The sequence below is a fragment of the Augochlora pura genome, chromosome 1 (genome assembly GCF_028453695.1).
Source record: "Augochlora pura isolate Apur16 chromosome 1, APUR_v2.2.1, whole genome shotgun sequence".
NCBI lineage: Eukaryota > Metazoa > Arthropoda > Insecta > Hymenoptera > Halictidae > Augochlora > Augochlora pura.
The window spans coordinates 17,546,656-17,560,320 of NC_135772.1; the positions used below are offsets into that span (position 1 = coordinate 17,546,656).

General features: G+C 43.3%; 1 protein-coding gene across 11 annotated transcripts in view; it reads left to right on the forward strand.

Moving 5' to 3' along the window:
- LOC144471129 (CUGBP Elav-like family member 1-A) overlaps window positions 1–11,500 on the forward strand; it is a 359,655-nt gene extending 348,155 nt beyond the window's left edge. For 9 of the 11 annotated variants that reach the window (XM_078182896.1, XM_078182939.1, XM_078182930.1 and 6 more), the window contains 3 exons: window positions 1,380–1,502; window positions 3,130–3,360; window positions 3,932–11,500. In XM_078182896.1, coding sequence (XP_078039022.1) covers window positions 1,380–1,502; window positions 3,130–3,360; window positions 3,932–4,059 — 482 coding nt within the window. In that variant the 3' untranslated portion in view covers window positions 4,060–11,500. The remainder of the gene's footprint in view (window positions 1–1,379; window positions 1,503–3,129; window positions 3,361–3,931) is intronic. The other 2 variants (XM_078182905.1, XM_078182914.1) reach the window with 2 other exon arrangements.
- The last annotated feature ends 2,165 nt before the right edge of the window (window positions 11,501–13,665 follow it).

The window sequence follows — 13,665 nt, forward strand, 5'->3', positions numbered from 1 at the left end:
GAAATGTTGTTCCGCTGCGCGAAAACGCTTCCTCCGCGGTCGGAATTGGAAATAACCCTTTTTTCGCCGGTGAGCTTTGTGCGCGCATAACGCTTCAGAGAATCTTGGAACAATGTCGATCGAGATCGATCGTTGATCTAACAATGTCGAGATCATAGTTGCCCCGCAGCTCACAGTATTTTCCGCAATCGCTTATTTTATATTGAAATAACAAGTGAAGTAACATTAATTTGTAACGTGCTACGTATTATCGTAGATGAAGACTAGGTTGACTTTGCCTAGCTACTCTTTTTTTGTTTGTTTTAATCGGTGTCGTTAGCATGCGGCATGCCAATCGGCGGGGAATTATCTTTGGAGTAATTCGTGGACGACGTTGAGAAGGCATGGGGGTTGTTCCCTTGCTCCGATGGAGGAAGAGACGATTTATGGTGAACGACGGTCTTCGAGATCTTTTTGAGACGGCGCACAGTGATTCGAGCAATGGAAAAATATTGAAGAATTAATATTTAATTTTTTGATGATGTAATAGTAATTTTTAGTTATTGGAAACCTAAATTATAATCTACAGTCATTGCAAATCTAGATTTTAATCTAGAGTCATGTATAAACTTTTAAAACAGAAAGCATCCACAGCAATAAATATCAATATTAATGTAATATTCAATTGAAGGTATTAAACACTTGTTACTTTGATCGTTAAATCGTTTAATAATTGATCGTATATTTTCGTCCATAATTTCTTGCTACATATTAACCTATTACATTGAAATATCTGTTACTTGTTTCATGTATTATGTTAAAATATGTGTCAGTTATTTATGTATCATGTTAAAATATGTGTTATCTGTTTATTATGTTGATGTATGTATTAGACATATGTTTATCACGCATCGTTTCAATTACATATATACTCGACGCCTTTCCAGTTATTCATAATACAAAAAGTTTCGAATAATAATCAATTAATACACTGTCCCTAACAAATTATAATAATATTTCACAATAAAATTGTCGATAAAATACTTCTGTATTCAATAAATAAAAACAAAATTCCCTTTAAAGAATTCTGAAGATGCTTGGGTTAAAAATTGATTAGTGTCGAAGGCGTGATTTTTGCTCGATAAAATCGAATCACTGTGCGGCATAGTTGCTCTCGTTTTAGCGGAGCCAGAATTGGCGCTGCTCTTTCCTCGCTAACCGATGTCCCCTAAATATCGGTAGCATCGAAAAGTTTCACTCAGAAGACCGGGACGGTCTCCACGGAGCCAGGTCGAATGCCCGTCCATGCCTGTCGTAGATAACCGTGGCTAGATTACGTCGCGCAGACGTACCCGGGGTCGACGGAACATAATTGACCGAATTGATTTCGGGTTTTGAAGGGTCCACCGGTGGCAGTCTGAGTCCTGTGACGTCCCTGGCGCTGAACTCCTTGACGGGGACGCCGTTGAACGGGCTGCAGGACTCGTTGAGCAACGCCTATTCCAGCTTGCAACAATACGCGGGTAAGTCACGTGATACCAGCGTTTGTTACCCGGGCAGTGACGGCTCGCATGAAAATGGCCGAATCTGTTCTCTTATCTACTCGGACATGGTTCGTAAAATGTGTTGTTCTAACGAGTGACTCTACTGTGTGCGCCTTAAAGCTCTCATTGGAAAGACGTCGGTGACCATGGAAAAGAAAGAATTGCATAGTGAGTAACAAAGAGTGGAATGCCTGAACCAATTCTCTATTATACTCGCGATATGAATTTTCGAAGACCGGATTGTTATCGTACGCTTTGTTCGGTTCTGTTTTAATCCGCGTGCACGCGAGTCGGTCGACGCGAAGAAACGTCGTAGGCTCGAGAAAGATATTATACTTTGGACTCGGCGCAAGATGCGAACGCGGCTTCGATGCTCGGTGACTTCGACGCGCGCGAAACAGTGTCTTGGACCGTTTAATTGTTCGATTGATGACTTTGACGGTCCTTGATCTCTTCTACTGTGTTTCGACCGGTCTTTTGCCGCCGATTTTGGTATATTAACTCTTTGCGCTTGTTATGAAATTGTTAAAAATTGTTATACCTTGTGGCGATATAATGTTAAAATTGTCAAACATATTTGAGTACTGTTAGAAGTTGAATTGTTGTGTGAGTCACGAGGCTCGATTTTATGTGCACAAAATGCAATAGGTCATAAAAATAAAAATACTGTATAGATTAGAAGAAACTACTTTGGATTTCGAATTAGAATTGCTTCGAGTGCAAAGGGTTCAAATATATTTACAGTCTGATGCAATTATTATTTTTCTTTGAAATCTTATTATTTCTGCGTAATTTTACAATTTTAATGTATATAATCTCAATCATTGTAAAATGAAGAAATTGGTCATTTCGATGGATTAGACTGTTCTAGAGCAAACAATATACAGTAGAAGGGTTAAAGGTAGTCTCGATTCTTCTTTTGGCATGAAACGAAAAATATAGTTTTCAGTTGTTCTCACTTATCGATTACTCCTTTGTTTATGGAAGACCTCAATCCACAAGACACGCAAGATCCGACGATATTATGCAACGATATAATCATATACTATACAAGGTGTTCCAAAAGTGCCTTTCAATTAGGAAATTTCGTTTTCAAAATTCAAATCTACAGGGTTCCTTAGATAATTTGAAGTAACTTTCTCCTTTTTAAAAATTGTCTCCAAGGCGCCATTAACGAGTTATTAACAAAAAACATCAACCAATGAGAAGCGAGCTCAACTGACGCGAGGTCCCTAAGCCAATGAGCGAAACTGAGCTTCCTCCGCCCATTGATTCGACCGCCTCGCGTCAACCAATCTCGCCTCTAATTGGCCACTAATTTTCATTAATAACTCATAAACAAAGCCTCGAATAAAATTTGCGCGAAGGAAAAACTTATCGCAAATTACCTCATCTCTCGTCTCTCGATTATATGCGACTTTAGGAACACCCTGTACAGCGGGACTGCATAATACGTGGAATAATGTATGCAGTCGCTCGACCGCGAACAAAGTCTGAATGCGAATCTGGTGGATTGCGGAGCTAAGAGGAGAAGAGTTTTCGCTTGTTTGTTCCGAAGAACTCCGAGCGACGATCCGACGATTGACGGTGATCGCGATTCTTTCAGGGTTCCCAGCGTTCACTGCGGCGGCGGCTGCGGCCGCGGCGGCGGCCCAGAAAGCGAAATTCGTCACCACCGACAAGCAGATAGAGGGTCCCGAGGGCTGCAACCTCTTCATCTACCATTTACCGCAAGAGTTCAGCGATACCGACCTCGTCACCACGTTCCTGCCGTTTGGGAACGTGATCTCCGCAAAGGTGTTCATCGACAAGCAAACACTGCTGAGCAAATGCTTCGGTGAGTCGCGAAACATAACCCAGACTTCTCTTTCCGCGTAGTCTCCCGTAAAAATAATCAAATGACGTTTCTTGCTTCTACGGTGTGACACGTATTTCGAAGTTTGCGACAGCCGCTTCATGAACGGGAAATTCTGGTCTAGAGTTGGATTTATCAGCTACTTTTTGGAATTTTATTTAAACAAACTAATGGAAAAATATGCGTTAGTTTTATGTATATAGTTTCAATAGCAGTTATGGTATGAAATATATTATATTTTTATTATATGCAAGCCAGTAAATTTTGCTATTCGATAGATTTAATGTTAATAAAATTGGAGCTTTCAGAAATCCAAGTTTGCTTTTTCAAGTTTATTTCTTGTTTTTGATATATATGAAAGACTCTTAAAAATCTTAGACTCTCATAACCTATAGGTCAAGACAGCTAAAAATGTTCAAAACTACTGCAATATTTCAAGGAAATAAAACTCGATTACTTCGACGAATTTATAAGAAATCGTTGCGAAATTCTAGACCAGAAAACCTTGGTCCACGAAAAACTCAGATTTTGACTCTGCCCGAATTGTTTGCAGGGTTCGTGTCGTACGACAACGCAGCGAGCGCGCAGGCAGCGATTCAGGCGATGAACGGTTTCCAGGTTGGCATGAAACGGCTGAAGGTCCAGCTGAAACGATCCAAGGACGCATCGAAACCCTATTAGCCGACGTCGCCCACCGTTCGTAGGTAGATACCAACCAACCAACCGACCGACCGACCGGCCGCCAAGGGCTCCACGGATACCACGGCACGGATCCAACGACCCCTGGTGCCCATAATCTCAAAAAACAAAAAACGAGCCCGCGCTCATTCTATCGCGAGAAAGTCGCGGCGATTAAACGAGACCGATGATCGGGCTTAAGGTTCCTCGATCTGTGCACATACCTGTAGGAGGGATAGATCGTTCGCTCGAATATTGAGGGCTCTATATATAAAGGGCCCCTCTCTCTCTCAAGTGGCCCTTTTACAAATTCTCGCCTTCCACAAATCGTTTCTAGTCAAAAAACAGTATTCTCGATGGTGGTGGTGTTGTTGTTATTGTCGCTGTTGTTGTTGTGTCGTGGTCGTCGGCACTACGGAGATTTTTTTATAGAGCGCTTGTCCTCTAAAACGAGACACCGGAGAGAACATCTTCGGTGCTCGGCGTTGCACGCCTCGGCCACAGAGCCGTGCAATCATCCTTCGTAACGAGGCTGTGATAATCTTGAAGACTTTTACCTGTCGTCGAACTATATTTCCGAATATACTATACCATGTACTTTATCTCGACTACCGCGGTTTTACGCCGGTACGCTTCTTCTGTCCGTTAGTCCGTCCATATATATATTATACATATATATGTATATATATCTGGTATTTTTGTACCTGTAAGAGAAGAGAAAGTGTTTTACCCTATTCTTCGTGTCTGCTTCCACACTTGTATCATCGTATACGCTCGCCGGACGCTCTGCGACGTCTTCGGAATACTCGATGACAATCGACTGACCCCGTTGCATCCGGTCGAAGCATTTTCGGTGTTCCTTGTTTTTAATCGTGTTTGATCCGCGACAGTGTCGCAGTGTTCTATCTTCGCGCCAGGACGGAGATGCTGCCAATACGTGTTCGATTGTTACGTTAAACGATTAAGGATACTTGTCGGAGCGTCGCCAGTTCGATCATCTGTACACGAAAGAAATACGCGACAATGTAACTTGCAGACAGCTTCCAATACAACAGTGGGCCGACTGTGTCGACAAGAAATAGCAACTCCGTTGTATTCCACTCTGTTCTGTTAGCATAGTCACGATGTTACGAACCAGACAACGAATAAATATTTTTCCATCGACAAGTCCAATTGACTCAATTTTTGGTTTTAGGCGATGCCGCGGGATCGCTGACGGATCCCGCGGACAAAGTTCCAACTGTATATGATCGTACTGCATTGTATTGTATCGTGTTGCATTACGTCGCACTGTATTACTTTGTGTACAGTAATTCCTTTAGGAGACGGTGTTTTTCTCGAATTCTGTGTTGTTCCGAGTAGAAAAAAAAAATGAGAGTGACTCGCCGGATCCGTCGTCGTCGTACGAGGCCTCAGCCGAGGACACACTTTTGTACATAACGCGACAGCATCATAACAAGCATATATACGCTCCGCTTGCCAGTACTCGTCCCAAACAACAATTTTTCTCGAAGATGCGCAAGCCTGCACTATTATCTCTCGGCCCCTCCGCCCTTCAACGCACACCGTCCTGTCTCTCCGACCTCTATTTATTTTTTTTTCTCTCTCTCGCGCCCAGTGGTGCAATCAAACTTCATTTCGTTGCGAACGGCTGCCAATCAAGCTTACTGTGCTAACTTTTGTGCACAAAGTGGAATTATGTACGTAAAGTTCTCACTAACACTCTCCGTTGTTGCCGAGCTTCATTCTCTTTCCAGGAGAGAGAGAGAATTTAGGGAAACCTGGAGAAAGGAACGGACGAAAAACGAGGAGGAAAGGAACCAATACAGAGACACATAGAGACACATTGAAAAATAGACACACAGACAAATAGGCACCCAGGACAAATAGACACCCAGACAAATAAACACCCAAACAAATAGACACCCAGAAAAATAAACACCCAGAAAAATAGACACCCAGAAAAATAAACACACAGACAAATAGACTCACAGATAAATAGACACACAGTCATAACACGCCGATCAAAAACGGCCGGGAAGCCCCACAGCTCGCCTGCGAGATTTTTTTTCACGCCCGAGAATACCCACCCCCGGCCCACCCCCCCGAAGACTACGCTTCTATACTTTCTTTGTTCTTGTTAATACTACTACACATCGCATCTCGTTCGTTGTCGTATTTCTTGTTAATTTATTGCATACACTTCCACGTTCGTTAATTACGCAATTTTCGTGACCGGAAGCGTGACGTGTCCGGACACCGTGCGACCACCGTGCCAGCAGGTAGCAATCGCGGATCCGCCGATGGTCTACCTTGGGGCTAATACTGTCCGTGATTATTACGTCACTGTTTTTTTTTTTTCTTTCAATTACGCAATCACGCGCGGCCGGTTCCTCGTTTTATTGTACAGGGCACAAAGAGACTCGGAACATATTCCACTGTGACAGTAATATATATATCACACGAAGTTTTGATGGTTAATTTACGCTATGACGCTTTATTAGTTGTTAGTACTAACCATTGCCGTGTCTTCTTTTTTTTTTCTTTGGGATATCGCCGATCGTCGTGCACACCGATTTGTCGACGCTCTTTCTCACTTTCTTTTTTTTTCTAACTCTGTTATTATCTGTCTGTTTATCTGTCTATTTTTCTATCTTTTTCTTATTCTTTTTGATCGCTGTACTATCTATTCGTTTCCGAATGAACAGTAATTTTCTAAGGAAAGAGCGCATCGACGAATCGTATCGGCGAGAACGAAGCAACGCGACGACCAGTAACAATTAGTAACCCTCGATTAGCGAGCGTATAAACATATATATATATAATAAACAAACACTGATCCGACGGCATTTGTCGGACGCTAAATCATCGCTCGACGAGCTGCATAACCATAACTACGAAACCAGCTCGTTAATTAAGGGTCCGGATTAATCGTCGTGTTGCTTCCGTTCGACGACGACGTATTGGCAAAATACCTGCGTACACGTTGCACGGTGTTGTAATTATTTGCTTGTGGTAACTATTAATTATTGTCGCTGTTCTTATCTTGTCGTTACTATCATTATAGAGAAACTATCATTGTAGTGACCGGGTGTACCGTCCGATCTTACACGTTCGCGCGGGCTGATACGCCGCTCGTAGAGAAAGTCGGCATCGCGACCGCGGAGAAGGTCTTAAAGCGAGATGTCACACACCGTGCACGTTTGCCCAGGGAGTTCCATATATCTCTGGTGTGTGGTGGTGACTAACCTGTCCGTGTGTTTGTTTGTGTGCCAGCAGGTGGCCTGTGACGTTGTGACCGTGTTCTCGATCGGAGTCGCCGTGCCATGTCAGTCTCAGTCAGTCAAATCGGTCAATCGTTCGATCGATCAGTCACGACTCCTTGGTCAGCCTCTTGATCAGTCATTCTGTGTCTGTCGGTGCCTGTGCACATCCGCCCGCTGTCTCCCGGTACCCGTCTGGGTATCGTCACACCTTACGACGAGAACCGTCTCCGTATTCATCCCGATCTCTCTCTTGACCGCTACCATCGCTCCCCCCCACCACCCCCTTGATCCCGATGTTCCGTCACACAGAGGAAAATCCAGCAAAAATGCAAACGAAAACGCCAAAAAAGCAAAACCAAACCAAAAAAAAAAAAAAACGAAACGAAACAAAAAGCAAAAGAAAGAGAAAGAATCCCGAGGCAAAAAAGAGAACAACCGAATCCATCCACCTACGAGCTACCTCCAGCGTTTTTATTCCGCGTAGATCGCGACACACCACGGTCGTATACGTCCGGTCTCCTTTGTCGGATTGTGTCGATTGGCTCGCCGATTGTTGATCGTGGCACGCGTGTAACGGCACCCCTAACCGCCATTACGCGATTGAAACCCGTTAGACAGAGAGTGTGCGTGCGTGAGAGAGAGAGAGAGAGAGAGAAAGAGTTAGAGAAGAGAGAATAATGAAATCCCCCATGGCGAGATCGTCCATCGAGCTGCTGGATCCGAAGGGGACCGTCGTGGGACTGGGAAACAGATCCCGACTCGAGAGTGACCAGAAACGGGGGACCCGGTGTTCATCGTCTGTGACCGGGAACGTTGTGTCTCTCAGGTGGAGAAAAATAGTCGGATACCGCAAAAACGGAAAATGGATAGACGAGAGAAATCGTGGGCGGAAGCGGAAGTCGGCAGACATCGGCGCACACTGTGTTTTATGTTCCTCGGGCTGAACTGTGACACCACACACGCTATAATCTTATCTTTAATTCTATTTGTTTCTTTGTACGTGTACATACATATTCGGCGTCGCGCGAGCCCACGCCCCCCCCGCCGCCGCCGTGTACACGCGCACACCACTGCCCTCGGATCATTGGTATCTCTCTGTGCTGTGCGTGTGTATGTAAATTGCGTCCGATCGATGATAGTGTGCAGCAGTTTCTTGTTCGTGATGTCGGGACTGAAAAGTAAACGCCTGTGATCGACCGGCGGACGCACGGAGGCGCAACCAGGGACCGAGACGAAATTCTACCGGATATCGCCGACCGATCCCCCAACCCCCGCCTCACACCAACCCCTCGCGTGGATCTTTTAAATGTGTAAGATTAATTCTCGCGTACAATCACTAACTAAAAAACTAACTCGTCGAGGAAAGGGGTCGGACGTTAGCGGCGGGCCCTCGCGGCAAAATATCGGGGGCGGCGCACCATTGTACCATAATAACCGAGAGCGAGAGAGAGAGAGAGAGAGAGAGAGAGAGAGTTGTTACGCTATCTGCACGGCTGTAATTAATTAGCAAACTATAATATACCGAGGAGAATCCGACGCGTCGGATCGACTTGGAATTTTTTTTTGGTCGGGATCGCTGCTCGGCGAGAAGAAACGAGATGAAAGAAAATACGCGACGCCTGTTCATATTGTAGATATATTAAACAAGCAGCTGGATACGTCGAGTTGTGTAGCAAGGGAAGAGTGGCGGAGAAGCGACAAAAAGCGTAGGACAATGATGAGGGATAAGGGAAAACCCGAGACATGACGCGCGTGTAACACGCGGTCGGACGCGCGATCCCCGCGGCTCGTTTCGCGCCCGTGCGCGTCGATCGCGACGGCGCGCGACACAGGTGTAGAGGTGTAAAGATTTACCAAAAAAAAGAACCAAAAAAAGAAAAAGACAGAAACCAAGATGGAACAAGGAATAGAAATGTTATGTAGGCGAGACGATACATAAGTAGCATTTTTTAATGACTTTGTGATAACGTTGTACCGTATATAGGATTGGACTAGGGTCGCTTTTTCGAACTGTGTGTGTGTGTGTGTGTGCGTGTATGTTTGCGCGAGTATGTTTGCGCCTGTATGTTTGTGTGTAACGCGTGTGTCAGTTTACGTGTGTCGTACGGTATGCGGGAGAATCTATTCGACGACTGTGTGTGGGTGTGTGTGTATGTGTGTGACCAAAACGCGAGAGGCACGAGAAACTTAACGACGACGAAGTTTCGGGAGACGAAGCGTTTTCTCATCACGGCGGGCAAAACTCGCTGACCGCGCGCACGCAATCGTTCTCTATCTTTCTATTTCTCCTCCCTCCCCCCCCCCCCCCCCCCCCTCTTCTTCTACTTTTTTCTCTCTTTTCTTTTTCGCATCGGCCGTACCAAAAAGCAGCGCACACCTTCGTCGTTCTATTCGTGTTTTATGATCTCTGTGTTTCTGCCGCGAGCCGCGACGAATGTGTGCGCGCCCGTCGAAACGAACGACGACCAACCCGTTACCATTTTAGGAAATTTGTCCAAGAACCGACGCCGCGTCGGCGGACCATACTTTTGTCCGTAGATCACTTGTCCGTACGAACCATGTTCGCCGACTCGGTTTCGTCTCTGTCCGGTGTTCAACGTCGGTAACACGGAGAGTACATACAGACACGGGCTAGGCACCGTTCGTTTTAATCCGCGAATGGGAAACGTTTCGGATCGCGCGCCGATCCTCGGTTACCACCGATACAAGCTTGGTTTTAGGTACTTAATTCTTTTCCGTCGGGATTCACCGCGGCGATTTCTCACGTCGGAGAAAAGAAGAAACCGGAGAGAGTTCAAGGAACCTGGCTAACATTGGAATCGATTATACGCGAAGCAACGACGCCAGAACAATTTAAAGCGAAATACAGAATTGAGAACCCTTCTGTTCGTGAACGAACTGACAGCGTTGAGACGATCATTTATTTTACGTTAAGTGCCGCGACTGCTTGTCCGTGTTAGCGAGACGAGTTTTTGGCAAAAGATGTGAAATTATTTTTTATATCGACTCGGTAAAGCTGTAGAGAATGATCGCAGGATAGTGTGAAGGGAGAACAGACGACGGCATTTTTTGGAGAAACTTGTCTCGTTGATGCGGTTAAGATCGTCGATTAATTGATTAATTGATTCGCGGGTTAACGCGCGAAACGAATTCAAGTCGACGCGTCGGCGATTTGTAGCGGACGGCTCTGTTTCTCTCTTTCTCCTTCGCGTCGATTCGCCGAAGCGGATCGGTCGATCTCGCCGCGACCCTTTTTCTTCTTTTCCTCGCCGCGATTCAAGGGATCCTTTCAGCTCGATGCACCGGCCTGTAATTCGCTTCGCATTATCGTGCTTGTTTCTCGGACCCGGGGCGAGCCGTTCTTTTCAGACACGGTGACAGAATTTCACACGCACGCGTCAAGCCAAATCGACGCGGAGACGCGACCGGCGCCGGTCGATTGGACGATCTATGCGAAACGACGAGCTCCAATGAAAACTGATCCATTGCGCGCTATTTTTAATATAAACTAGACTCGGGGAACAATGAATTGAATTTACATAGCTTAATTAAATCGATTAACCCCTTGCCGTACCATTTTCTTTGCAAAAATTACTATGATTAGAATTCTTTCGATCGCACCAATTTCTTAGAAGAAAAAAGAATTTTATATTTATTTACATCTGCTTGAATGTGTAAATATCGGTGACCAGAGAATCAAATTGGATTCCTACTTAATGGATAAATATTAATACCTAACAGCTTATTATTAGAAATCACAGTCACGAGTCAGAGTCGTTAAAGTATGGTTAAGGGTTAAAATTGCTACAAAAAAGATCGAGCAGAGAGATCGCCGGATTCGACTTTTATTCGGAACTTTGCGTGCAGTTATCGAGTGTCATCAAGTGTCAGTTTTTAATGGATCGGTACGTCGACGATCGGCCGTCCGATCGCTCTCCGTGCTAATTACCAAAGACATTCTCTTTAACGAAAATCCATGTACTTATGCACCACGAACGACTAACTTACCTAAAAAGAGATACGAATTGTTCAGCCGAGAATGATTTTACTTAACCACGAGAACGAAATCACGTCCCCCAACCCCCTACAGTCTTACGTCACCGCGTAAGTACAAGTGGAGTACCTAGTCAAAAGTAACATTTACGATTTAATATCTCGCACCGTTTATGTTCGTGTCATCTTCTTCTCACCCTTTCTTTCCGGCACGCGGGTCAACCCTCGTCGTTCAAACGCCACCGTTAATCAATTCGCTATCACCACGATCACACATTATTATTGTCATTATTACTGCTATTATTCACCTCTGTCCAACGACTATCCTTGTCCTTAATTGTTATTACAATTTATTGCTATCGCTGTCGATAGAATTATCAAATATTATACGATGACGTAATTATTATTGTCGCTATGATTCTTGGTGGTATCGTTACTATAAAAGTCTATTATTATCCGTAATGTTACTTTTGTATCTATTATTATTATTATTATTATTATTATTATTATTATTATTATTATTAATATTATTATTACGAATATTATTATTATTATTATTAATATTATTATTAATATTAGCCGCGATTTGTAGCAATGGTGATTACGATTATCCATGTATTATTATCTTTTTGTTGATGTTGAACGTTTAATGTTAGACAATTGTTACGAGGCCGCGCGATCCATTTTTGTTCGCGATCGTGGTCGCATGAAGTTTTTTGTATCGCTTTTTACAAAACCCTGATCCGAAGGAGAGCGGAAGCGGACACGGGGAGGGTGATCACTCGTGTCGATGTACTTAAATCGATTGCTTTTAACTTCACGAATTTATCACATTTTAAACGATCGAAGCGCTCCTTTCAAAACCGTGCTGCTTCTCAGAGAGAGAAAAAAAAAACAAAAGAGTAAAAGAAAACGTCAATGCGAACCGCGAATCGATCGCATTCGAATGTATAATTTACGCGACAGTCGAGTGATATACCGATGCGACGTGATCCAGTTTCGTCCCGCGTCATCGTAACTACCATTACTATTCAGTACCAACGTAATTTATCATTACCACTAGAGTATACGTATACTTTACTTTTTTTTTCCTTTTTCGTTTTTAAATACGCAAGAGAGACACGCGCGACTCGTCGCGACTATCCATGTTATTTTTTTCTTCGGATGTGCAACGGTCTACTTGCAACGTTTAACAGATCACGAAATACTTTATTTTTTGCTGTTTCACCATCTCGTAGAACTTGTTTCTTTTTCGTTTCTTTCTTCTCTTTATATTTTCTTTTTCTTTTTTAATCCTCTTCTCCTTCTTTTTCTTCTTTTTAATTTTTACAATTGTGCGCACATCGCGTTCGTTCACCTTGGTGCTCTTTAAACGTGTACGATCAATTTTTGGTATTGCAGCTGACGATCGTTCCGTGATCATGAAACGGTGATCCACGAAAATTACGCGGATCTCAATTGATCTTTTTTTAATTCACTCAGAGAATCTGAAACTAATCAAATTGTACGCATATATACAATTTATATTGTATACATATATACATTTATATTGTATATTTATATACATTTATATTGTATATTTATATACATTTATATTGTATACATATATACATATATATTGTATATACATCGAGAACCAACGAACGATCGACGAACCGCACGACGACGATCGTGAATGAAATCAAAGAGAAACCAAATTTTGTCCCGCCAAAAAAAAAAAAGAAAAGAAGAAAGGAAAAGACCGCAAAGTACTTGTTACCCTTTGCGCGCGCTATAGGACAAATTTATAGGGTATACGGCGCGTGTATCATGTGTACGTGTGTGTATGCGTGTATATTATAACAATGGGGGGCTTAAAACAAAAAAGAGAGTACAGAAGACGGAAACCTTACATAAGTAGGGTATATATGTAATATATACATATATATGTACACACGTATATCACCGCCTGGGCATTACGTGTGTGTGTTTTGTGTATGTGCGTATGTGCGTATACAGGAGATATACATGTATTTCGAATTAATCAATGTATATTTTACGTGCGCTATCGTTGTTGAACGTGACTATCCGCGTCTACCATCAACGTTGTGTTGACGACGACCGTGTAAGAGAAAAGGAATTTTTTCGTTGATTTTTATTATTATTTTTTTTTTCTTTTTTTGCTCTTCTCCCTCCCTTTAATTTTGTAGTGCACTATTGCCCCCGAGCCACCACCCTCCACGAACCCCATTCTTATATCGACCGATCGTCGGAGAACGGTCAGCGTGAAAAGAACAGTAAAAGAAAAAAACGAGACGACAGATCCTGTCGACTTCCGAACAATTATTATTTTTTTTTTTTTTCGTTTCCT